The sequence below is a fragment of the Triticum aestivum genome, chromosome 1B (assembly GCF_018294505.1).
Source record: "Triticum aestivum cultivar Chinese Spring chromosome 1B, IWGSC CS RefSeq v2.1, whole genome shotgun sequence".
NCBI classification, from domain to species: domain Eukaryota; kingdom Viridiplantae; phylum Streptophyta; class Magnoliopsida; order Poales; family Poaceae; genus Triticum; species Triticum aestivum.
In genome coordinates, this window is record NC_057795.1 from 509,383,954 (window position 1) to 509,408,859 (window position 24,906).

The window sequence follows — 24,906 nt, forward strand, 5'->3', positions numbered from 1 at the left end:
ATATGGCCTCGGAACACTGAGACCGAAAGGTTGAACGTGAATCATATAGTAGATATAATCAATGTAGTGATGTTCACCATTGAAAACTACTCCATCTCACGTGATGATTGGAGATGGTTTAGTTGATTTAGATCACGTGCTCATTTAGATGACTAGAGGGATGTCTATCTAAGTGGGAGTTCTTAAGTAATATGATTAATTGAACTTTAATTTATCATGAACATAGTCCTGATAGTTATTTTGCGGGTCTATGTTATTGTAGATCAATGGCCCGTGCTACCGTTCCTTTGAATTTTAATGCGTTCCTAGAGAAAGGTAAGTTGAAAGATGATGGCAGCAATTACACGAACTGGGTCCGTAACTTGAGGATTATCCTCATTGTTGCATAGAAGAATTACGTCCTGGAAGCACCGCTGGGTGCCAGGCATGCTGCAGATGCTACTGATGACGTTAAGAACGTCTAGCAGAGCAAAGTTGATGACTACTCGATAGTTCAGTGTGCCATGCTTTACGTCTTACAGTCGGGACTTCAAAGACGTCTTGGACATCATGGAGCATATGCGATGTTCCAAGAATTGAAGTTGATATTTCAAGCATATGCCCGAGTTGAGAGATATGAAGTCTCCAACAAGTTCTACAGCTGCAAAATGGAGGAGAATAGTTCTATCAGTGAACACATACTCAGAATGTCTGGGTACCATAACCACTTGACTTTGTTGGGAGTTAATCTTCCTGATGATAGTGTCATTGACAAAGTTCTTCAATCACTGCCACCAAGCTAGAAAGGCTTCGTTATGAACTATAATATGCAAGGGGTGAACAAGACTATTCCTGAGCTCTTCGCAATGCTAAAGGCTGCGGAGGTAGAAATCAAGAAGGGGCATCAAGTGTTGATGGTCAACAAGACCACTAGTTTCAATAAAAAGGGCAAATGGAAGAAGGGGAACTTCAAGAAGAACGGCAAGAAAGTTGCTACTCAGGAGAAGAAACCCAAGTCTGGACCTAAGCCTGAAACTGGGTGCTTCTACTCCAAAGGGACTGGTCACTGGAAGCGGAACTGCCCCAAGTATTTGGCGGATAAGAAGGATGGCAAAGTGAAAGGTATATTTGATATGCATGTTATTGATGCGTACCTTACTAATGCTCGTAGTAGCGCCTGGGTATTTGATACTGGTTCTGTTGCTCATATTTGCAACTCGAAATAGGGGCTATGGATTAAACGAAGATTGGCTAAGGACGAGGTGACGATGCGCGTGGGAAATGGTTCCAATGTCGATGTGATCGCCGTCGGCATGCTACCTCTACATTTACTATCGGGATTAGTTTTAGACCTGAACAATTGTTATTTGGTGCTAGCATTGAGCATGAACATTATATCTGGATATTGTTTGATGCGAGACGGTTATTCATTTAAATCAGAGAATAATGGTTGTTCTATTTATATGAGTAATATCTTTTTATGGTCATGCACCCTTGATGAGTGGTCTATTTTTGTTGAATCTCGATAGTGATGATACACATATTCATAATATTGAAGCCAAAAGATGCAAAGTTGATAATGATAGTGCAACTTATTTGTGGCACTGCCGTTTGGGTCATATCGGTGTAAAGCACATGAAGAAACTCCATGCTGGTGGACTTTTGGAATCACTTGATTATGAATCACTTGGTGCTTGCGAACCATGCCTTATGGGCAAGATGACTAAAACTCCATTCATCGGAACAATGGAACGAGCTACTAACTTATTGGAAATAATACATACCGATGTATGCGGTCCAATGAGTGTTGAGGCTCGTGGTGGGTATCGTTATTTTCTTACCTTCACAGATGATTTAAGCAGATATGGTTATATCTACTTAATGAAGCACAAATCTGAAACATTTGAAAAGTTCAAAGAATTTCAGAGTGAAGTGGAAAATCATCGTAACAAGAAAATAAAGTTTCTACGATCTGATCGTGGAGGAGAATATTTGAGTTACGAGTTTGGTCTTCATTTGAAACAACATGGGATAGTTTCACAGTTAACGCCACCTGGAACACCACAGCGAAATGGTGTGTCCGAACGCGTAACCGTACTTTATTGGATATGGTGCGATCTATGATGTCTCTTACTGATTTACCGCTATCGTTTTGGGGTTAAGCTTTAGAGACTGCTGCATTCACTTTAAATAGGGCACCATCAAAATCCGTTGAGATGACGCCTTATGAACTATGGTTTGGCAAGAAACCAAAGTTGTTGTTTCTTAAAGTTTGGGGCTATGATGCTTATGTGAAAATGCTTCAACCTGATAAGCGCGAACCCAAATCGAAGAAGTGCGTCTTCATAGGATACCCAAAGGAAACTGTTCGGTACACCTTCTATCACAGATCTTAAAGCAAGATCTTTGTTGCTAAAAATGGATCCTTTCTAGAGAAGGAGTTTCTCTCAAAAGAAGTGAGTGGGAGGAAACTAGAACTTGATGAGGTACTTGTACCTTCTCCCTTATTGGAAAGTAGTTCATCACAAAAATTAGTTCCAGTGATTCCTACACAAATTAGTGAGGAAGCTAATGATGATGATCATGAAACTTCAGATCAAGTTACTACCGAACCTCGTAGGTCTTCCAGAGTAAGATCCACACCAGAGTGGTACAGTAATCCTGTTCTGGAAGTCATATTACTAGACCATGGTGAACCTACGAACTATGAGGAAGCGATGATGAGCCCAGATTCCGCGAAATGGCTTGAGGCCATGAAATCTGAGATGGGATCCATGTATGAGAACAAAGTATGGACTTTGGTGGACTTGCCCGATGATCGGCAAGCCATAGAAAATAAATGGATCTTCAAGAAGAAGACCGACGCTGACGGTAATGTTACTGTCCACAAAGCTCGACTTGTTGCAAAAGGTTTTCAACAAGTTCAAGGAGTTGACTACAATGAGACTTTCTCACCCGTAGCAATGCTTAAGTCTGTCCAAATCATGTTAGCAATTGCCGCATTTTATGATTACGAAATTTGGTAGATGGATGTCAAAACTGCATTCCTGAATGGATTTCTAGAAGAAGGGTTGTATATGATGCAACCAAAAGGTTTTGTCGATCCAAAGGGTGCTAACAAAGTGCGCAAGCTCCAGCAATCCATTTATGGACTCGTGCAAGCCTCTCAGAGTTGGAATAAACCTTTGATAGTGTGATCAAAGCATATGGTTTTATACAGACTTTTGGAGAAGCATGTATTTACAAGAAAGTGAGTGGGAGCTATGTAGCGTTTCTAATATTATATGTGGATGACATATTGTTTATTGGAAATGATATAGAATTTCTGGATAGCATAAAGGGATACCTGAATAAGAGTTTTTCCATGAAAGACCTCGGAAAAGCTGCTTACATATTGGGCATCAAGATCTATAGAGATAGATCAAGACGCTTAATTGGACTTTCACAAAGCACATACCTTGATAAAGTTTTGAAAAAGTTCAAAATGGATCAGTCAAATAAAGGGTTCTTGCCTATGTTACAAGGTGTGAAGTTGAGTTAGACTCAACGCCCGACCACTGTAGAAGATAGAGAGAATATGAAAGTCATTCCCTATGCTTCAGCCATAGGTTCTATCATGTATGCAATGATGTGTACCAGACCTGATGTGTGCCTTGCTATAAGCATAGCAGGGAGGTACCAAAGTAATCCCAGAGTGGAGCACTGGACAGCTGTCAAGAACATCCTGAAATACCTAAAAAGGACTAAGGATATGTTTCTCGTTTATGGAGGTGAAAAAGAGCTCATCGTAAACGGTTACCTCGATGTAAGCTTTGACACTGATCGAGATGACTCTAAGTCGCAAACTGGATACGTATTTTATTAAATGGAGGAGCTGTCAGTTGGTGCAGTTCCAAACAGAGCGTCGTGGCGTGATCTATGTGTGAAGCGGAGTACATTGCTGCTTCGGAAGCAGCAAATGAAGGAGTCTGGATGAAGGAGTTCATATCCGATCTAGGTGTCATACCTAGTGCATCGGGTCCAATGAATTTTTTTGTGACAATACTGGTGCAATTGCCTTGGCAAAGGAATCCAGATTTCACAAGAGAACCAAGCACATCAAGAGACGCTTCAATTCCATCTGTCATCAAGTGTCGGAGGGGGACATAGATATTTGAAATATACATACGGATCCGAATGTTGCAGACCCGTTGGCTAAGCCTCTTCCACGAGCAAAACATGATCAACACCAAAGCTCCATGGGTGTTAGAATCATTACTATGTAATTGAAAGTGCAACTATCCCTAGGTGGTTTTGGTAATTCATAACAACATATAGCTCATTGAGCTAATGCTATTCCAAGACTATTATTTCAGGAAAGCTCAATGAATGGCATGGCATGGATGATGAAAGTGGATCCCTCAAAATACTAAGGACAAAGGATTGGCTCAAGCTCAAAAGCTCAAGACTCTTCATTTTATATTTTAGTGATCCAAGATCACATTGAGTCTATAAGAAAAGCCAATACTATTAAGGAGGGATGAGGTGTTGCTTAATGAGCCTCTTGCTTCATGTGCTTAGTGATATGCTCCAAAACCCTCAGCTACTTTCTCACATCCACAAATGACCTAAACCCAAAGCCAAAATCGGTCACACCGATTCTTCCAATCCGGCGCCATCGATTTCAAATGTCATAGCCACTGCCACAAACCCTAGGCAAGTCGGTCCTAGCGATAGGGATCTCGGTCTCACCAAGATGGGATTGTAATATCTCTGTTTCCCTTCGTAACGTTTCGGTCTAACCGAAGTGAGAGATCGGTCCCACCGAGATTGCAATGTAAACTCTCTGTTTCCCTTCTATAACATTTCGGTCTCACCGAAAAGAGCAAATCGGTCCCACCGAGTTTACCTGACCAACTCTCTGGAAAGCTTATTACCAAAATCGGTCTTACCGAGTTTGTGTAATCGGTCTTACCAAGATTACATTATGCCCTAACCCTAACCGAATCGGTCTCACCGAGTTGCATGTCAGTCCCACCGAAAATCACTAACGGTCACTAGGTTTACTAAATCGGTCTGACCGAGTCTGTTGAATCGGTCCCACCGAGTTTGGTAAATTGTGTGTAACGGTTAGATTTTGTGTGGAGGCTATATATACCCCTCCACCTCCTCTTCATTCGTGGAGAGAGCCATGAGACTAAACCTACACTTCCAACTTACCATTTTCTGAGAGAGAACCACCTACTCATGTGTTGAGGCCAAGATATTCCATTCCTACCATATGAATCTTGATCTCTAGCCTTCCCCAAGTTGCTTTCCACTCAAACCCTCTTTCCACAAGATCCAAATCCTATGAGAGAGAGTTGAGTGTTGGGGAGACTATCATTTGAAGCACAAGAGCAAGGAGTTCATCATCAACGCACTATTTGTTACTTCTTGGAGAGTGGTGTCTCCTAGATTGGCTAGGTGTCACTTGGGAGCCTCCGACAAGATTGTGGAGTTGAACCAAGGAGTTTGTAAGGGCAAGGAGATCACCTACTTCGGGAAGATCTACTGCTAGTGAGGCAAGTCCTTCATGGGCGACGGCCATGGTGGGATAGACAAGGTTGCTTCTTCGTGGATCCTTCGTGGGTGAAGCCCTCCGTGGACTCACGCAACCGTTACCCTTCGTGGGTTGAAGTCTCCATCAACGTGGATGTACGATAGCACCACCTATCGGAACCACGCCAAAAACATCTGTGTCTCCAATTGCGTTTGAATCCTCCAAACCCTTCCCTTTACTTTCTTGCAAGTTGCATGCTTTAATTTCCGCTGCCTATATACTCTTTGCATGCTTGCTTGAATAGTGTGATGATTGCTTGACTTGTCCTAAAATAGCTAAAATCTGTCAAACTCTAAAATTGGGAAAAGGTTAAGTTTTTAAATTGGTCAAGTAGTCTAATCACCCCCCCCTCTAGACATACTTCAAGGTCCTACAAGTGGTATCAGAGCTTTGGTCTCCATTTGCTTTGATTTCCATAGCTTTTGGTGGTCATAGCCTTGGTTTCACAACCTAGGAGAGTATGGCATCTAGCAAGGGAAACTATCACTGTAGAGGTCCTTACTTTGATGGTACTAATTTTGCTAGTTGGAAGCATAAGATGAAAATGCATATTCTTGGACATAACCCCGCCGTTTGGGCAATTATTTGTATTGGCTTGCAAGGTGAAGCTAATGTGGAAGAATTGAAGATGCTGCAATACAACGCTCAAGCTTGTGATATCATCTTCAACGGATTGTGCCCCGAAGAATTCAACAAAATCAGCCGTCTTGAGAATGCAAAGGAAATTTGGGATACTTTGATTGATATGCACGAAGGTACTGAATCCGTCAAGGAATACAAGTTGGATGTGCTCCAGAGTCAGATTGACAAGTTCAAAATGAAGGATGGTGAAGGTGTCGCTGAAATGTACTCTAGGCTTGCACTTATCGCAAATGAGGTTGCCGGCTTAGGGAGTGAAGAGATGACCGACAGATTCATCATCAAGAAAATCCTAAGAGCATTGGATGGAAAGTATGATACCGTGTGCACATTGATCCAAATGATGCCAAACTACAAAGATCTCAAGCCAACGGAAGTCATTGGAAGAATTGTTGCTCATGAGATGTCACTCAAGGATAAGGAGGAACTTCACAACAAGTCAAGTGGTGCTTACAAAGCCTCAAGTGAAGCCCCCACATCATCGAGTGAGAAACAAACCTTCAATGAAGAATTGAGCTTAATGGTGAAGAACTTCAACAAATTCTACAAGAGCAGAAGCAAAGAAAGAAGCTCCAAGTCAAGGTCTTATCATGACAAAAGATCTTCTAGTCGAGAGCGCAATTGCTACAATTGTGGGAGGCCTGGACACTATTCCAATGAGTGTACGACACCCTACAAAAGAAGAGAAGATTCTCCAAAAAGAAGAAGCAAAAGAGAAGAATCACCACCAAGAGAGAGGAGGAGTAGATATGAGCGTTATGAACGAAGACCCTCACGAAGAAGCAAGGATTCGGAAAGGAAGGACAAGTCATCAAGGAGCTACACAAAACGAAGACATCAAGCTCATGTTGGTGAATGGGTATCTGGCTCCGACTTCGACCATCACTCCGAGAGAAGCTATCACTCCGACTCCGAATATACTCAAGATGAAGGTGTTGCCGGTCTAGCACTTGTGTCAAGCAACTCCTACGACATATTTGACTCACCAAATGAAGGAATTGGAAGATGCTTCATGACCAAAGGTCCAAAGGTAACACATCCTGAGTATGTTGATTTCAATAGTGATGAAGATGACTTGCTTGTGGATGATGATTTACTTGTTGACAACTCTAGTGATGAATACTATGATGAAACGTCAATTAATCATGCTAATAAAACGAATGACAATGATAAGGAGAAAATTGAGCTACTAACTAAAGAATTAAACACTCTTAAGTTGGCTCATGAAACTATCTTCGAAGATCATCGAGAACTTTTAAGGGCTCATGAGAAGTTACGCTTTGAAAAGCTCAATCTTGAGCAAGAGCATGAGTTCTTAAAAGCAATCAATGATGATCTCCGTAAGAAAAGTTCTTCTTACATTGCCAAGCGTTTACTCCTATCTACTTACATGCCTCAAGTCAAGTCTAGTAACAAGTACAAGAAAGATACTTCCTCTAGTAGTAACAATAACAATGTCATATCCAATATTGTTGCTTCTAGTAGTTCTCTTGATTCCACTAATGATTCTCTTAGCCAAGTTACACTTGAGCAAGAAAATAGCTTATTGAAGGGAATTATAGAGAAAGGTGTTTACAAGAGCCTTGCTGGGAGTAAGCAATTCGAGGAAATTGTACGCAAGCAAGGAAGACACCGGAAGAATCAAGGTGTTGGTTTTGAACGCAAGTTCAATGCCAATGGAGTTGAGTGGGAAGAAGATCAATATCCCAAGACGAAGTTTGTTCCTCAACAAGAGAAGTATGATCCTACTTCCTTCAAGGGAACACAAGCTCAAGATGATCTTCCACAAAACCCAAGGTTAGTTCATCCCTCTAAAAGGGGATCTCACATCAGGGGGAGCTTAACTCTAAGAATTCAGTCAAAGCAACTCTAATGATGTGAACACATCAATGCATTATGTAAAAGTGGTAACCCCACTTGAGCTTAAACGATGAGTATGACCTATGATCAAATGTTTATCATTTGACTCCTAAGTCAATATACTCATATATAGATAACCTAGTCATCGCCAATTGTTTGATAGATGCTAGAATTGGTTGTGCATGCTTTGCCACATATTTCATTTGCTATCTTATTGTGTGAGCATGTTGGTGCATATTTTACTCATTCAAGGACATCCACTTGTTGTTTTGATTGTTTGGTTCTTTCTTCTTTTGGCCAAGTGGATGGACAAGAATGCCTAAGAACTTTCTCTAGCTATCTATGCTTTTCTCATCTCAAACTCTTTTCATGCTACATCACAAAATTTGATCAAGTCAGATTCGAACCACTCTGTGTGAGGAGCACTCGGAGTCCCCGATTCGTCATAGACTTAAACTTCCAAAACTTCTTTGTGATTCTCGGTCTGACCGATTCCTCCATTTCGGTCCCACCGAGATCACTAAGTCGATCTAGGTTTTCAATCTCGGTGCAACCGATTTGAACTTTTCAGTCACACCGAGTTGCTGTAACTAAACACAGTTATGCATCTCGGTGCCACCGAGTTGTTCCACTCGGTCACACCGACAGGGTCGGGCTATATATAGTCACGGGCAAAAATTTGGAAATTCCTCCGAACCTCTTCGCCCGCGCAATAGCTCGCTCTGCCTCCAAGGTCTCCGGATCGTCTCCTCGTTGCCAGCCGCCTCCTGTCGCTGGTCTCCGCCGCCGTCAACGGAATTCAACCCCGCTGTTGCCGTCGTAGCGAGTTCATCGCCGCACTAGGGTATGGACTCGATCACTGTGCTATCCTCGTCTGATTCCTAGCACATTGTGTTCTTAATGATTCTTGCCACGATTGAAACACTCCTATCCAGTCAATGCAATCCGTAGATTAGATGGGATTTGAAAATTTAGGGTTAGGTTTCCGCCGAAACCATCTCGGACCTACCGAGTTGAAAAACTCGGTCCCACCGATTTGGCTTATGCCATTGCACTAGTAACTCTCGGTCTGACCGAGAATTGCTAATCGGTGCGACCGATTTTAGGACTTTGTGAAACCCTAGCAGTCTCGGTGCCACTGAACTGTGACTCGGTCCAACCGAGTTCATCAGTTTAGGTTCCAAAACTGCTTCGGTATCACCGAGTTTGAAAATCGGTTGATCCAAAATGCTTTTTGTGGAAAACTAAAACTGAATTTTTGAATCATTCTTTTGCAAAAATCTCTGCATTTTGTGATGCTCATCCACTCTATCTCATCTACAACTCTTCACAGGGTCAGCAATCAGTGTTTGCAGCATGTCAGACCAGAGTGACAGCCAGAACAGGTCAGCAGAGCAGATTCACATGAGTGAGGGCACTAGTCCCTCCAGCACTTCAGATGAAGGTAGTAGAAGCACTCCTAGCAACCTACCTAAGGCTGCTACAAGGCAAAGGAAGAAGAGAACTTCAGACTCTGAAGATGAGGATTATAGAGCTGAAGAGGATGAGGCTACCTCCAAGAAGGTAGTGCTCAAAAAGGAGTATGGCTCAGCAAAGGATACAAAGCCAGGCATGAAGATCAAAAGGCCTGCAGGAAGACAACCAATGTCCAAAGCTAGAGTATCAACTCAACTGCCTGAAAAGCCTGATCCCAAAGAGCCAGCTGCTGAAGGCAAGAAGAGGAAGAAAAGGGTCAAGAAGACCATGGCCAAAGTTGTTAGTCAACCTTTCATGATGGAAGAAGAAGAAGAGCTTGCTGCACCAGCACCAAAGGCACCAAAGCTTATGGGAGATGCTATTAGATCAGGGGCTGCAACATCTAAGCCCAAGAAAGCACCCAAAGCTGCCCCCAAGGCCAAGACTGCACCAAAGAGGAATACCAGGAGTATTCTAGCTGCTGAGAAGAACAAGGCCCCAGTGCCTGAGGTTGCCGAGGAGGAAGATGAAGAAGGACAAGTTCTGAGGAAGCTCAAGCCTAAGATACCAGACCACAATGATGCCCATCCTGTGGCTGAGGACATGAACATCAGAAAAGACTCAGGGTTGAGGCTATGGAGGATGGCAGATCCATATGCCACAAGGAGAAGAACTGCTGTTGATTACAGGTTCCATACAAAGGAACAGCAGGACTTCTATGAGACACTTTTGTTGGATAAGAAGCCCATAGTTTGTGATATGAGGTGGGTCGACTGGACTTACATGAAGGAAAATGAAGAGCACTATCCTGGAGTGCAAGACAGCTTTGTTGCTTGTGGAGTTGCAGACTTTGTTGGGCAAAAGCTCACAAACTGGAATGATGAACTTATCATGCAATTCTACTCCACAACACACTTCTATCCAGATGGGAGAATAGTTTGGATGTCTGAAGGTACAAGGTACCAGTCAACAGTTGAGGAGAGGGCAAAATTGATAAATGTCCCAAAGGAAAATGAAGATGATCTGGATGTATATGCCAAGAAGAAAATGGGACACAATAGCATGGCACACATGTACAAGGAGATCCCAGACAAAGCCCTAGAGACTTTCTCTTTTCGATCAGTCCACTTTCTTCTGTCAGGGCTGCCTACAATCAATTGGATCCTAAGGCACACTCTATTGCCTAAGTCTGGTGACCACAACATGATCAGAGGGCATGCAATCAATATGGTGCATTTATTTGATGTGCCTCAGAAATTCAAAGTCATGAGCCTTATAGTTGAAACCATTAAGAGGACTGCAGCAGATCAGAAGAGGAGTTGTGGATATGCCCCTCAGATCCAGGAGTTGATTAACTCAAAGATGGGAACTGGCAAGTATCTATTGGATAGGGAACATTTTCCACTCTATCCAGACTTTGAGGACAGTGAGGTTGTCATGAATGAGGATGATCCATCATCTGTTCAAGCTAAAGAGAAGAAGGAGAAGGCAAGGAAGGAGAAGGCTGCCAAGATGCCAACTCAAGAGGAGGCATCTGAGTATTTCTTGAAGAACAAGCAAGAGCAGCATGGTTACTTGATAGCATCATCACTGAGGATTGAGAAGGGGTTGGCCACCTTAACTCAGAATCAGGAAAGCTTGGAGAGAATCATGGAACAAAAATTCTATGATCTTGATGTCAAGGTAACTGAGATTCAGTTAGTTGTGGAGCAGCTGCAGGATGACATGCAGGAGAGGAAGGGCAAGACTACCACTAATGTATTTGCCAGAGTGCCTAGAGCTCAGAGGTCAGCTGCAGTGCCAGTGCCGGACACTAGAGCAACATCATCTGCACCAGCTACAGCTCCTACAGCTCCAGTGCAACCAGCTTCAGCATCAACTCCAGCACCCTCTATATCAACTGAAGCCTTCGTCCAAGGAGCCATCTCTACAACACCAACTGAAGATCAAGCCTGAGAGTCGATCTAGCACTATGCATTTTCTGTGAACTTTTTGGTAACTTGTTGCCAAAGGGGGGGGGGAATGTATAGATCATAGGCTTCGAGAGAGAGAGTGTTGCTTTTGTTCTCTCTTGCTTTGTTGGTTCAAACTTGTTTGCTTTTGATTGCTTGAGATACTATGCTATTCTTGTGAGACATTGATGATCATGTGTTTGATCATAAGCTACACTTATGCATGTTTGATGATATTATCTTATCTATCTTATGTGATCACTCACTTTGCTTGGTGATGAGTGCATGTATTCAATACTTATCATTTTGAGCGCTCCACCAAGATGTATGTGACATGGAAGAGTAACCCATGAGCCTAATTCCTTGTGCATTTGCAGTCCAAAGCAAATTTTAAACTATGCACAAATTTAGGGGGAGCTCTTGCTTATCACATACTTCTCAAAGCGACGATGTTTTTAATCTTACTATCATTTGTCGAAGCTTTGATCTATATGTTGTCATCAATTACCAAAAAGGGGGAGATTGAAAGTGCAACTATCCCTAGGTGGTTTTGGTAATTCATAACAACATATAGCTCATTGAGCTAATGCTATTCCAAGACTATTATTTCAGGAAAGCTCAATGAATGGCATGGCATGGATGATGAAAGTGGATCCCTCAAAATACTAAGGACAAAGGATTGGCTCAAGCTCAAAAGCTCAAGACTCTTCATTTTATATTTTAGTGATCCAAGATCACATTGAGTCTATAGGAAAAGCCAATACTATCAAGGAGGGATGAGGTGTTGCTTAATGAGCCTATTGCTTCATGTACTTAGTGATATGCTCCAAAACCCTCAACTACTTTCTCACATCCACAAATGACCTAAACCCAAAGCCAAAATCGGTCACACCGATTCTTCCAATCCGGCGCCACCGATTTCAAATGTCATAGCCACTGCCACAAACCCTAGGCAAGTCGGTCCTACCGATAGGGATCTCGGTCTCACCGAGATGGGATTGTAATCTCTCTGTTTCCCTTCGTAACATTTCGGTCTAACCGAAGTGAGCGATGGTCCCACCGAGATTGCAATGTAAACTCTCTGTTTCCCTTTTGTAACATTTCGGTCTCACTGAAAAGAGCAAATCGGTCACACCGAGTTTACCTGACCAACTCTCTGGAAAGAAGATTACCAAAATCGGTCTTACCGAGTTTGTGTAATTGGTCTTACAGAGATTACGTTATGCCCTAACCCTAACCGAATCGGTCTCACCGAGTTGCATGTCAGTCCCACCGAAAATCACTAACGGTCACTAGGTTTACTAAATCGGTCTGACCGAGTCTGTTGAATCGGTCCCACTGAGTTTGGTAAATTGTGTGTAACGGTTAGATTTTGTGTGGAGGCTATATATACCCCTCCACCTCCTTTTCATTCGTGGAGAGAGCCATCAGACTAAACCTACACTTCCAACTTACCATTTTCTGAGAGAGAACCACCTACTCATGTGTTGAGGCCAAGATATTCCATCCTACCATATGAATCTTGATCTCTAGCCTTCCCCAAGTTGCTTTCCACTCAAACCCTCTTTCCACCAGATCCAAATCCTATGAGAGAGAGTTGAGTGTTGGGGAGACTATCATTTGAAGCACAAGAGCAAGGAGTTCATTATCAACGCACCATTTGTTACTTCTTGGAGAGTGGTGTCTCCTAGATTGGCTAGGTGTCACTTGGGAGCCTCCGACAAGATTGTGGAATTGAACCAAGGAGTTTGTAAGGGCAAGGAGATCGCCTACTTCGGGAAGATCTACCGCTAGTGAGGCAAGTCCTTTGTGGGCGACGGCCATGGTGGGATAGACAAGGTTGCTTCTTCGTGGACCCTTCGTGGGTGGAGGCCTTCGTGGACTCGCGCAACCGTTACCCTTCATGGGTTGAAGTCTCCATCAACGTGGATGTATGATAGCACCACCTATCGGAACGACGCCAAAAACATCCGTGTCTCCAATTGCGTTTGAATCCTCCAAACCCTTCCCTTTACTTTCTTGCAAGTTGCATGCTTTGATTTCCGCTGCCTATATACTCTTTGCATGCTTGCTTGAATAGTGTGATGATTGCTTGACTTGTCCTAAAATAGCTAAAATATGTCAAACTCTAAAATTGGGAAAAGGTTAAGTTTTTAAATTGGTCAAGTAGTCTAATCACCCCCCTCTAGACATACTTCAAGGTCCTACAGTAATCTAGATTATTGACTCTAGTGCAAGTGGGAGACTAAAGGAAATATTCCCTAGAGGCAATAATAAAGTTATTATTTATTTCCTTATTTCATGATAAATGTTTATTATTCATGCTAGAATTGTATTAATTGGAAACTTAGTACATGTGTGAATACATAGACAAAAAATATTGTCCCTAGTATGCCTCTACTTGACTAGCTCGTTTATCAAAGATGGTTATGTTTCCTAACCATAGACAAGTGTTGTCATTTGATGAATGGGATCACATCATTAGGAGAATGATGTGATGGACATGACCCATCTGTTACCTTAGCATTATGATCATTATAGTTTCATTGCTACTGCTTTCTTCATGACTTATACATGTTCCTTAGACTATGAGATTATGCGACCCCCGAATACCGGAGGAACACCTTGTGTGCTATCAAACATCACAACGTAAATGGGTGATTATAAATATGCTCTACAGGTGTCTCCGAAGGTGTTTATTGGGTTGGCATAGATCGAGATAAGGATTTGTCACTCCGTATTTCGGAGAGGTATCTCTGGGCCCTCTCGGTAATGCTCATCACTATAAGCCTTGCAAGCATTGTGACTAATGAGTTAGTTGCGGGATGAAGTATTACGGAACAAGTAAAGAGACTTGCCGGTAACGAGATTGAACTAGGTATGATGATACCGATGATCGAATCTCGGGCAAGTAACATACCGATGACAAAGGGGACAATGTATGTTGTTATGCGGTTTGACCAATAAAGATCTTCGTAGAATATGTAGGAGCCAATATGAGCATCCAGGTTCCTCTATTGGTTATTGACCGGAGATGAGTCTCGGTCATGTCTACATAGTTCTCGAACCCGTAGGGTCCGCACGCTTAACGTTCGATGACGATATGTATTACGAGTTATGTGTTTTTGATGACCGAAGTTTGTTAGGAGTCCCCGATGAGATCACGTGCGTGACGAGGAGTCTCGAAATGATCAAGACATAAAGATTGATATATTGGACGGCTATATTCGGACACCAGAAGTGTTCCAGAAAAGTTTTAGATAAAACCGGAGTGCTGGAGGGTTATCGGAACCCCACGGGGGAACTAATGGGCCTCATGGGCCTTGGTGGAGAGAGAGAGGGGCGGCCAGGGCAGGTCGCCCGCCCCCTCCCCCTTGGGTCTAAATTGGACTAGGGAAGGGGGGCGGCGCACCCCTTTCCTTCTCCCTCTCCCTCTCCTTCCTTCCCCATCTCTTCCTCTTGGTGGAATCCTACTAGGACTAGTAGTCCTAGTAGGACTTCCCTATTGGGGCGCGCCCTAGGGGCCAGCCGGCCTCCACCTTGATCCTTTATATACAGGGGCAGTGGGGCACCCTAGAACACACAAGTTTCTCTCCCAATCGTGTGCGGTGCCCCCCTCCACAGTTACACACCTCGATCATGCCATCATAGAGCTTAGGCGAAGCCCTGCGCCGGTAGCATCATCATCACCGTCGTCGCGCCGTCATGCTGATGGAACTCACCCTTGTCCTCAACTGGATCAAGAGCAAGAGGGACGTCATCAAGTTGAACGTGTGCTGAACATGGAGGTGTCGTACGTTCGGTTGGATCGCGAAGACGTTCGACTACATCAACCGCGTTATTGAAACGCTTCCGCTTTCGGTCTACGAGGGTACGTGGACACACTCTCCCCTCTCGTTGCTATGCATCACCTACATAGATCTTGTGTGATCGTAGGAATTTTTTTGAAATTGCTGCTAACACCACCTTCCTACATCGCCACCACCACCGCCTCGCCCCACAACCACAGCAGCATCCCCGACGTCGCTGCCAGCACCACCTCGCCCGTGCCAGACCCTACCTGAAGCAGATAAAGCGCGACGACCTCACTCGCCGGATGCCGCCACGCTCATAGGACACCGACAGGGCCTGCTACCAGGTCCTGGGGAGTTAGGAGGCTCTTCACTGGCTAGCTTCTTCGACGACGTCCGCAAGTTGTTCGACGGTTTGCTTGCAAGGTACAAACGGACTCCACTGACGAGTTCTTTTTTCACATTGTTTTTGTGACTTGGATGATTCTTCATCCGATGATGAGGAGCTTGTGGCTGCTGTGTTGGTCGTCCATGACCACCTTTGTAGGCAACGGCCGATGTTCCAGGGCTCGATCCTGGGGCACACTCCAGCGTTGATTCATAACTGAGAGAGTGGACATTTCCTACTCTAAAGGACTACTTCAAGACCCCCAACCCGCTCTTCAAACATCACATATTCCGACGTCGTTTCTGTATGGCTAGACATGTGTTCAACCGTATCCGGGAAGGGGTGGTGGCATACGATAAGTATTTCGAGTGCAAGGAGGATGTCCTGGAAAAGATTGGCTTCTTCTCTTATCAGAAATACACTGCAGCTATTCGGATGCTTGCATACGGAGTTCCTGGTGATCTCATTGATGAGTATCTCCGAATGAGCGAGTCCACGTGCCTAGACTCCATGTATAGGTTTTTGCAAGGCTGTGATAGCAGTGTTTGGCCCTGAGTACTTGAGAGAGCCAAATGTTGCAGAAATAGCCCGGTTGGCGATGAGTGCCAGCAGAGGCTTTTCGGGGATGCTTGGTAGCATAGATTGTATGCACTGGGAGTGGAAGAACTGCCCTTCTGCTTGGCAGGGGCAGTATAGGGCCATGTTAAAGCTTGCACCATCACACTCGAGGCCGTGGCTTCACAAGATCTATGGATTTGGCACTCTTTCTTTGGCATGGCCAGATCTCACAACGATATCAACATGCTTCAACACTCTCCAGTGTTTGCAAGGCTTGCAGAAGGCAACATCCGGGAGGTCAATGTTAAGATCAGTGGCCACAACTGCAACAAAGGATACTACCTAGCTGATCGTATCTATCCTCATTGGACTACTCTTGTGAAGACAATCCCCAACCCTGTAGGAGAGAAGAGAAAGAGATGTGCCCAAGAGCAAGAGAGTGATAGGAAGGATATGGAGCGTGCCTTTGGTGTTCTGCGTTCTCGATGGGGCATCGTTTGGTATCCTATTAGAACTTGGAGCATCAAGAAGTTGTGACAGGTGATGACTGCTTGTGTAATCATGCATAATATGATCGTAGAGGATGAGCGCCCGAAACGTATCTATGACCAAGGGTTTCAGTTTTAGGGTGACAATGTTATGCTTGAACATGAAAGAGCGGCAACATTTGCATAGTTCACCGAATTTCATCATCAAATGCGTGATTGGGAAACTCACGTTCAACTGCAAGATGATTTGGTTAGCATATGTGTGCCCAGCAACCATAGATATATCCACTATCCTTGTTTAAAAATGAATTTGAGACAATTTAAATTTTATTTGGCTTGGAAACTATGAAATATTTATTTGGTTGAGATATTCGGTTTTGTAAACTAAGGTCAAATTTTCATATGTTCGCAGAAAAACACTGCAGGTCGTTCGCGAGGACGAACGGCCGACCCAAAAATAGAAGGAGGTGATGAGCGGGCAACCAACGAACAAAAAGGGACAAAACACGCGTGGACGACGCGTTGGAGTTGCTCTAAGAGCATCTCCAGCCGCGCCCCCAACAGGCCCCCAGGGCGAGTTTTTGGGCGCCGATGCCGAAAAAATGCCCAGGTCGCGCCCCCAAGACGCCAAATCCGCCGGCTTGGCCCGTTTTTGAGTCCGGCGATCCCAAGCCGAACCCAGCGCGTTGGGGGCGCTCGGGGGCTCCGGCAGAAGGGAAAAACACGCCTGGGCCACACTGTCAGGCGAAAAGTCAAGGAAATTGTCCAGATTCGCCCCCACCCCCGCGCGCTCGGCCACCACCCCTGCCGACCCCGGCGCCGCCCACCGCCCAGCACCGCTAGATAGGCCATTCCCCGCTGAAAAGGAGAGAAGGTTTCGCCGCGGCAACCTCGTCACCACCTTCCGGGCGAGTTTTTCGGTGCCCCGACCGCGCAGGGCGGCATACCGGCGGCTGTGCGCCTACGACACCCTGGATTTGGCACTCTTTCTTTGGGATGCCAGGAACTCACAATGATATCAACGTCCTGCAGTGCTCCCCTGTCTTTGCCAAGCTTGTTGAAGGTTATTCTTCTTCAGTGAACTTCGAGGTCAATGGGCGGCACTACAACAAGGGGTACTACATGGCATCTATCGAGATGGTCTACATTTGTGAAGACTATCTCAAACCCTGCGCCAGGGGGCAAGAACTCTCACTTTACGAAGCTTCAAGAGGCTTGCAGGAAGGATGTCGAGCGGGCATTTGGTGTGCTCCAATATCGATTTGCTGTTGTCCGGTATCCTGCTCAGACCTGGTCGAAAGATCAAACGTGGGAGATCATGACTTGTTGTGTCATCTTGCACAACATGATCATTGAGAGCGAGCAGGAAGAGCCTGTATTTGACACTGAACCATATTACAGGCAGGGTCCTCTTGCGCAAGTTGATCACCAGCTATCGGGAACCTGGACTGTCTTCCTCAATATGCGTCAGGAGATCCGAGACCCATAAGTGCATCGACAACTGCAGCACGATCTGATGGAGCACCTATGAAGGCTCAAGGGCAACGCCTAGCTTGACGTGTGATGAAATAAGAGTTTTATTTGTTGAACTTAATTTGTATTGAATTATTTGTTGTTAAACTATTTGATTTCTATTGATTTTCGGTAATGAACTATGTGATAAAAGAATAGTTGTGTTGAATTTGCGCGCAACCACGACGAACAATGGACGATTTGTGTTGATATCAGGCCAATTTGCCACCGAAACTGGACCAAAAAACGGGCGCTTTACGAAACAGATGGGCTGATATCGGCGTCGCAGGGCGACCTAGGAATGGTGACTGGGAACCTAATCGCCCCAGCGCCGATTTTTGCACCGGCTCACCCCAGCCGGTGATTTTCAGGCCTCCTGGGGGGCCAACGGCTGGAGTTGCTCTAAGCTCCGGGGGCTGCCGGGCTCGGTAGACTGCAGTGGCCGTTATCTCATCTCCGCTTGCTCAACATAGGGCTGGCGCCTTGGTGCTTGGTGGGGAGTTGCTAAGAAATTTTTGACAAAGCATGTCTGATGTGGCCGCGCGGCTTCCTCTTGCGTCTTCTCCTCCGCGTGACCGCTGGCGCCACTGCCCGCCACGCCTGCGCGCGCGTCCACCCGCTCCTCGTGAAGTCCGGCCACGCTTCCGACACTCGCCTCGCCACCGCGCTCGCCGACGCCTATGCCAAGTCCGGCCTCGTCACGCACGCGCGCAGGGTGTTCGACGAAACGCCGCACAGGGACCTCGTGCTCTGGAACGTCATGGTCTCCTGCTACTCCTCCCATGGTCTGCTCCTCGACTCATGGGCCCTCTTCGCCTCCATGCGGAGGAGCTCCGGCCTCTCCGGCGACGGCTTCACCTTCAGTGCCTTACTGAGCGCCCGCGCTCCTCCTTCTTCCTGTAGCCAGTACCTGGGGCTCCTGGCGCACGGCCTTGTTCTCAGGCTGGGCCTCCAGCTGGACCTTGTCGTCGCCACCGCGCTCCTCGACATGTATGCAAAGTGCGGCCTGGTCGCTGATGCTCGCCGGGTGTTTGATGCCATGCTACTAAGGAACTCTGTATCCTGGAATGCCATCATTGTCTGCTATGGCCACCATGATGGAGGCAAGGAAGCACTGCAGATTTTCGCGTCCATGCTCAGGAATGATGATGGGCGCTGTTGTCGGCCTGACGAGCTCACGCTTGCCAGTTTGCTTAGTTCCTGTGCCAACATGGCAGCTGCCTATGAGGCTACCCAGCTTCATGCTTATGCCCTCAAAAGGGGCTTACAAGGATTTCTGCAAGTAGCCAACGCTCTGGTCATGGCCTATGGTAAGAATGGTTTTCTTCAGCAAGCAACACAGACATTTGCTACCATCCATAACCCAGACATAGTTTCATGGTCATCCATGGTTTCATCTTTCGCCTACCTTGGGTGTGCCAAGAATGCAATCCATGTGTTTGAAAGAATGCTCCAACAAGGCGTGCGGCCTGACGGCATTGCGTTTCTTGGAGTTCTTTCTGCCTGCAGCCATGCTGGACTCATTCAACATGGCCTAAAGTATTTTCTTCTAATGACGACGGATTACCAAATTGATCCATGGCCGCAGCATCTTGCTTGTCTGGTTGATCTCCTAGGGAGAGCTGGCAGGGTTCAGGATGCCTACAACATTTTACTCAACATCTCCTGCCAAACAAACAGTGATGTAATTGGAGCTTTCCTTGCTGCCTGCAAGACACGAGGCAACATTGAGTTGGCAAAGTGGGCTGCTGATAGGCTACTCAGTCTGGAGCCAAACGAGCCAGCAAATTACCTGCTTATATCTAATGCTTATGCTGCTGCAGGAGCTTGGAGTGAGCTTGCAAAGGTAAGAAGTCTTATGAGAAACGTGTGCAGCAACAAGGTGCCTGGTTGTAGCTGGATAGAAATAGGTGGAAAGGTTCAGACATTTGTCTCCAATGATATTTTGCTCCAACAATCAACAAATATGCGACAAATGATGGAAATTCTTGTTACATTCATGGAAAAAGAGAGCAATGACGATACTCTTTGTAAGGATTCAGATTTTATTTCAGAACGGTTTTGATGTCTCAATAAAAAATATATATGGGTTAAACTGACATCTGCAATATATTGTGTCTGACCTTATCAATGTGGCAATTGAACCATTCTAAGGTAGCTTGAAGATTTCCTTATTACATGGTAGTTACATCATTTCACCATATATTTTCTTTAAACTGAATGGATTGCCAGAATTGCCTGGAACAGGTTATCATAAAGACGAAGATAGGATACTAGAACCCTCAGGAAGGCAGAAAGTGGTCTCTTGCTTATGCAGTTATGCTTATGTACGTATGTCAACAATCATATATTTCTGTCGAATTATAGATTTATCTTGCAGTGGTGCAAATCGATTTATTATTTCTCATGAATCTCCAGATGTTGTGCTAATATGAAAAGGTGAGGAGGGTTAGCAGGTAGATGAGGTGATCCGTGATCCTAATCCACCGCTTTTTTCCCCGAGATGGCCACGGCTGACAGTCGTGTTAGAATATTTCTCGCCGCTGCGAGATGGTGGAGCGAAGACTAATCAGTATGTCGCTCTCCCCGAGCTCCTCTCTTCCGAATGTCACCTAAGACAACATGGCAGCTACTTAAGCAGCAGATTAGTACCCCACGAATTGAGCACTCTTAACTCAATCGATCTTTAATTGACGGGCGACTATTCTTATCTCAGTCATCATAATTGACGGACGATGATCGTGACCATGATGACTCTCTCTTGTGTGTGTGCTTGATGCCTGTCGTCCTTCGCCCATACTGTTTTCTCAGTGGAGCTTGTGGTGCTCCATTTCTGGCTGGTTGCTGGAGGTTGGTGAGGCAGGTTCAGATCTGGGCTTTTAGTGCGATTCAAGTCTACAGGATTCAGATTATTTCAGAACGGTTTTGATATCTCAGTAAAAATATATGTGGGTTAAATTGACATCTGCAATATATGGTCTCAGACCTTACCAGTGTGACAATGTAACCATTTTCAGGTATAAGATTTCCTTATTACATGGTATTTACATCATCTCACCATATATTTAAACTGAATGGATTGCCAGAATTGCCTGGAACAGGTTATCATAAAGACGGAGATAGGATACTAGAACCCTCGGGAAGGCAGAAAGTGGTCTCTTGCTTATGCAGTTATGCTTATGTAAGTATTTCAACAATCATATATTTCTATCGCAGTGGTACAAATCGATTTATTACTTCTCATGAACCTCCAGATGTTGTGTTATAATATGAAAAGTTAGGAGGATTAGCAGGTAGATGAGGTGATCCGTGATCCGTGATCCTAATCCGCCGCTTCTATCCCCGAGATGACGATGGCTGAGAGTCATGTTAGGATATTTCTCGCCGCTATGAGATGGTGGAGCGAAGACTAATCAGTATGTCGTTCTCCCCAAGCTCCTCTCTCCCGAATGACGCCTGAGACAACATGGCAGCAACTTAAGCAGCAGATTAGTACCCCACAAATTGAGCACTCTTAACTCGATCAATCATAATTGACGGGCGGCCGTTCTTATCTCAGTCATCATAATTGACAGACGATGATCGTGAGCATGATGACTCTATGTGTGTGTTCTTGATGCCTGCCGTCGTTTGCCCACACTGCTTTCGCAGGCAAGCTTGTGGTGCTCCATTTCTGGCTGGTGGCTGGAGGTTGGTGAGTCAGGTCCAGATCTGGGCTTTTAGTGCAATTCAAGTCTACAGGCTGTATTGTCCATGCATATGACTCTGGTATTACATCAGGGGCTAATCTGGAATGTAAGTGTTGGGTTCAAGTGAACATGAACCCAATGAGTTTTTCTTAAACTGACTAAATTGCTACTTGGTACTTAGCACCGTGTGTCACTAGTTAGTTTGACCTCATACTTTTACTGGGATGAACCCAATACGAAATTTTCCTGGCTGGCTATTGCGTATTGACATCATGCAAACATCTCTTATTTGGTGCTTGATGGGAAAGCTATGGGTTTGGCTGCCCTATCCTACTATTCACTCTGGAAGTGGTTGGCTGAGGTATATCAATCTGCCTAACCCCTACTTTTACTGTACTACCAATTCTAGCTTAAATTGCTTTCAATCTTCACATGACCCTAAAGAAGCGGGAGACACAGTCAATATGTCTGCGGTAGAGTCCACAACCGATATGCACGAATTCTATTTCTAACTAAGGATTGCCATCTTTTACAAGATGAATTAATCTATTTGCATGCATTTAGATATTAATAGGACACACGGTACAAAACTCATCAATGGTGTCTATGGTTTTCTTTGATGTGTGTGGTCTTTTGCTCTTTATTTCCTGGTGGGGCAAAGGATAAGATTAAGATTTCACGATGTAGAAATGATGTAAGTATATGATAAACACAGATGAATTGTCTGTATGTGGGAGTCCAAGAGATCATGGGGATCTACCAAGTGGGGACGTGCCTATTGTCAGCCACTCATCCATTATTTGTCAGTCACCGCAGCAAAAGGACATGAGAGGCACTCGTCGACCTCTACCCTGCAACATACGTCAACTTGGTCCCAGCCACAATGTTCAACCAACCGTAGCTAGCTGGGCCAACTTGCCTATTCTTGGCACAATCTCTGGGGTGTGTTTTCTTATACGTAAATTTGTAGGTTGTATGTGTTGAATCTAGTTAAGTACTTTGTGTTCCTAGTCGTTTCTAAGGATTACAATTAGAAGGCCAGTGTTGCCAAATCACTGTCGCGTGTGCATCCATGATCGCTCACCGTAATTTGTGTAAGTTTTGACGCAGTTGTTGCATGTCTACAAGGTTTTGTGCTCGAAAAGAAGCAAGTTTGCTGATAGGGCGTAACGAATTCCTGTAGCGCACATTAATCTTGTGATGTAGCTTGAAAACTAGAGTTGGTCATAAACAATTCCAGATTATTCCTGCTCTTTTGAAACATGTGTAAGCTTGCACTTCATGTTGTGTGTACAAACAAAGTGCTTCAAACTTAATTTTATTTTATTATAAAGTAAGAAGCATACATGTTTGTAATGATGCTCCACGATATACTCCTAGATGACAAATCAAGTCAGTTATGTGTGTTTCAGTTTTTCTACTCCATTTTTTCTCGTCAAATTGTTTGTCTACTTCATTATTGTGACACATGCATTAGCTATACTAGAGGTCACTATGATGCAGCACTCGTCACAGATGGTCACTTTTACTGTGTGACAACGTGCGTGGAGCAGGATTGTGTGTACGACTCTGGTCCCTTCTGGACATCTTCGCAGTTAACTGTTTCCTCAATCTGAAACGTGAAATAATGCATCATTGATTGGTTCTCATCTTATCTCACTGGGTAGTCGCCTCACATTTCTTTGCTCATTTGTAGTTTGGTGATGGGACCACAAACTCTGGTTTTTACGTGTATATGACGTGGCGAGATATAATGCGAATATGTGAGTAACTGCTTCGGTGTACCTTATGTACTATGTCCATCCTTATTTGTGTAGAGAACAGAAGTCGAATTGTCTAAGTTAAATATTTTAACTACATGTAAGTTTACATGCCTCATCCGTTCGAAGGAATTTCACGAACTATCGAGTAGTTCTCTTATCCCATATATTGGCCTAGGTTTGATTAAATCTTTGCGCTGCCAGAGAACTAATGTGAAAACAAATCAGTGTGTCAACTATGGCGTGCTTATCTTTCTTTAGTCGTCGCTTCGTTTTGTCATGTCAAAGATTGAAAAACCATGGACATAACACATGATGAATTGATTGGTATCATTCTCATGTTGCTTGATACCTACTTAGAGATGCATCCTAAATTTGGGGGAATTGATTGCATCATGTATGACTAGGATGTCGGGAAGCGCAAATTGGGGACTGCTTCGATGCCATACAAACAAGGTCATATTTCAAAGATCTTGAGGTAATTTGTGTGTACCGATGGATCAATGATATATTAACAAATATATTCTTAATTTAGCGTCATGGAATTTTGTGAAAAAAACTATCAACTTGGGTGGTCCTTTTCCTAGAAATTTGGAGATAACCATGGGAAAATATTAAAGCAAAAAATTGTCTTTGAATTCACAAAAAGAAAAGTCATTGTAAGCCGTGAACAACTTTTGGATATACCTTTTTGGCCGCCTATCATTAGCTCTCTTTCTTCTTCTCCCTTAAATACGTCAACCTCAACTCCCACACCGTGTGAGGGAGAAAATGATAGAAAGAGAGAGATATAGAGGGAGAAAATGTGCCAACTGATGAGTCCCTTGCTTTTATGCATGCACCAACTAATCATAGGATTGGGCCATAAGCATCGGTGCTTGGTGATGCCCCTCCTCTTAGGCCAGTTTGGAAACGCGGGGTCGGGAACAACAAAAAACATAGAAATATGATAAAAGTTCACATGAAAAACACACAAATTTTCACAGCCAGCCCATTTGTTAGACGGGAAATGAGGAAACACAAGAACTCTCAATAGAGTACCCGGCATGATCTTGGAAGAGATAAACATGTTTATCTCAAATTTCTTGCTTATTTTTGTTCTAAAATAACATGTACTACTACGTAAATAATTGTTCACGGTGATTTCTAAAAACGAAAATTACACGAAACATGATAGCATAATGAGTTCGGACGGGGCCCACATGGCATAGGCGGATGAGAGAGAGAGAGAGCCCACGTTCTCGACCACAGCGG

At 44.4% G+C, this 24,906-nt stretch overlaps 1 protein-coding gene across 4 annotated transcripts; it reads left to right on the forward strand.

Moving 5' to 3' along the window:
* Positions 1-18,579: 18,579 nt before the first annotated feature.
* LOC123135496 (pentatricopeptide repeat-containing protein At2g46050, mitochondrial) lies at positions 18,580-24,651 on the forward strand. Of its 4 annotated transcripts, none has more exons than XM_044554599.1 (5): positions 18,580-20,357; positions 20,451-20,530; positions 20,622-21,220; positions 21,305-22,253; positions 22,608-24,651. In XM_044554599.1, the coding sequence occupies exon 1, from the start codon at positions 18,736-18,738 to the stop codon at positions 20,266-20,268; it is 1,533 nt and encodes a 510-aa protein (XP_044410534.1). In that variant the 5' UTR covers positions 18,580-18,735; the 3' UTR covers positions 20,269-20,357; positions 20,451-20,530; positions 20,622-21,220; positions 21,305-22,253; positions 22,608-24,651. The 4 variants fall into 4 exon arrangements, with proteins under 4 accessions (XP_044410534.1, XP_044410524.1, XP_044410529.1 ...); XM_044554589.1 differs by having other exon boundaries at positions 21,305-21,384; positions 21,458-24,651; XM_044554594.1 differs by having other exon boundaries at positions 20,622-20,775; positions 20,920-21,220; positions 21,305-24,651.
* Positions 24,652-24,906: the final 255 nt, after the last annotated feature.

Bases quoted from the DNA above. Each gene is read 5' to 3' on its own strand.
- LOC123135496 (XM_044554581.1), top strand. From the start codon at position 18,736: ATGTGGCCGCGCGGCTTCCTCTTGCGTCTTCTCCTCCGCGTGACCGCT.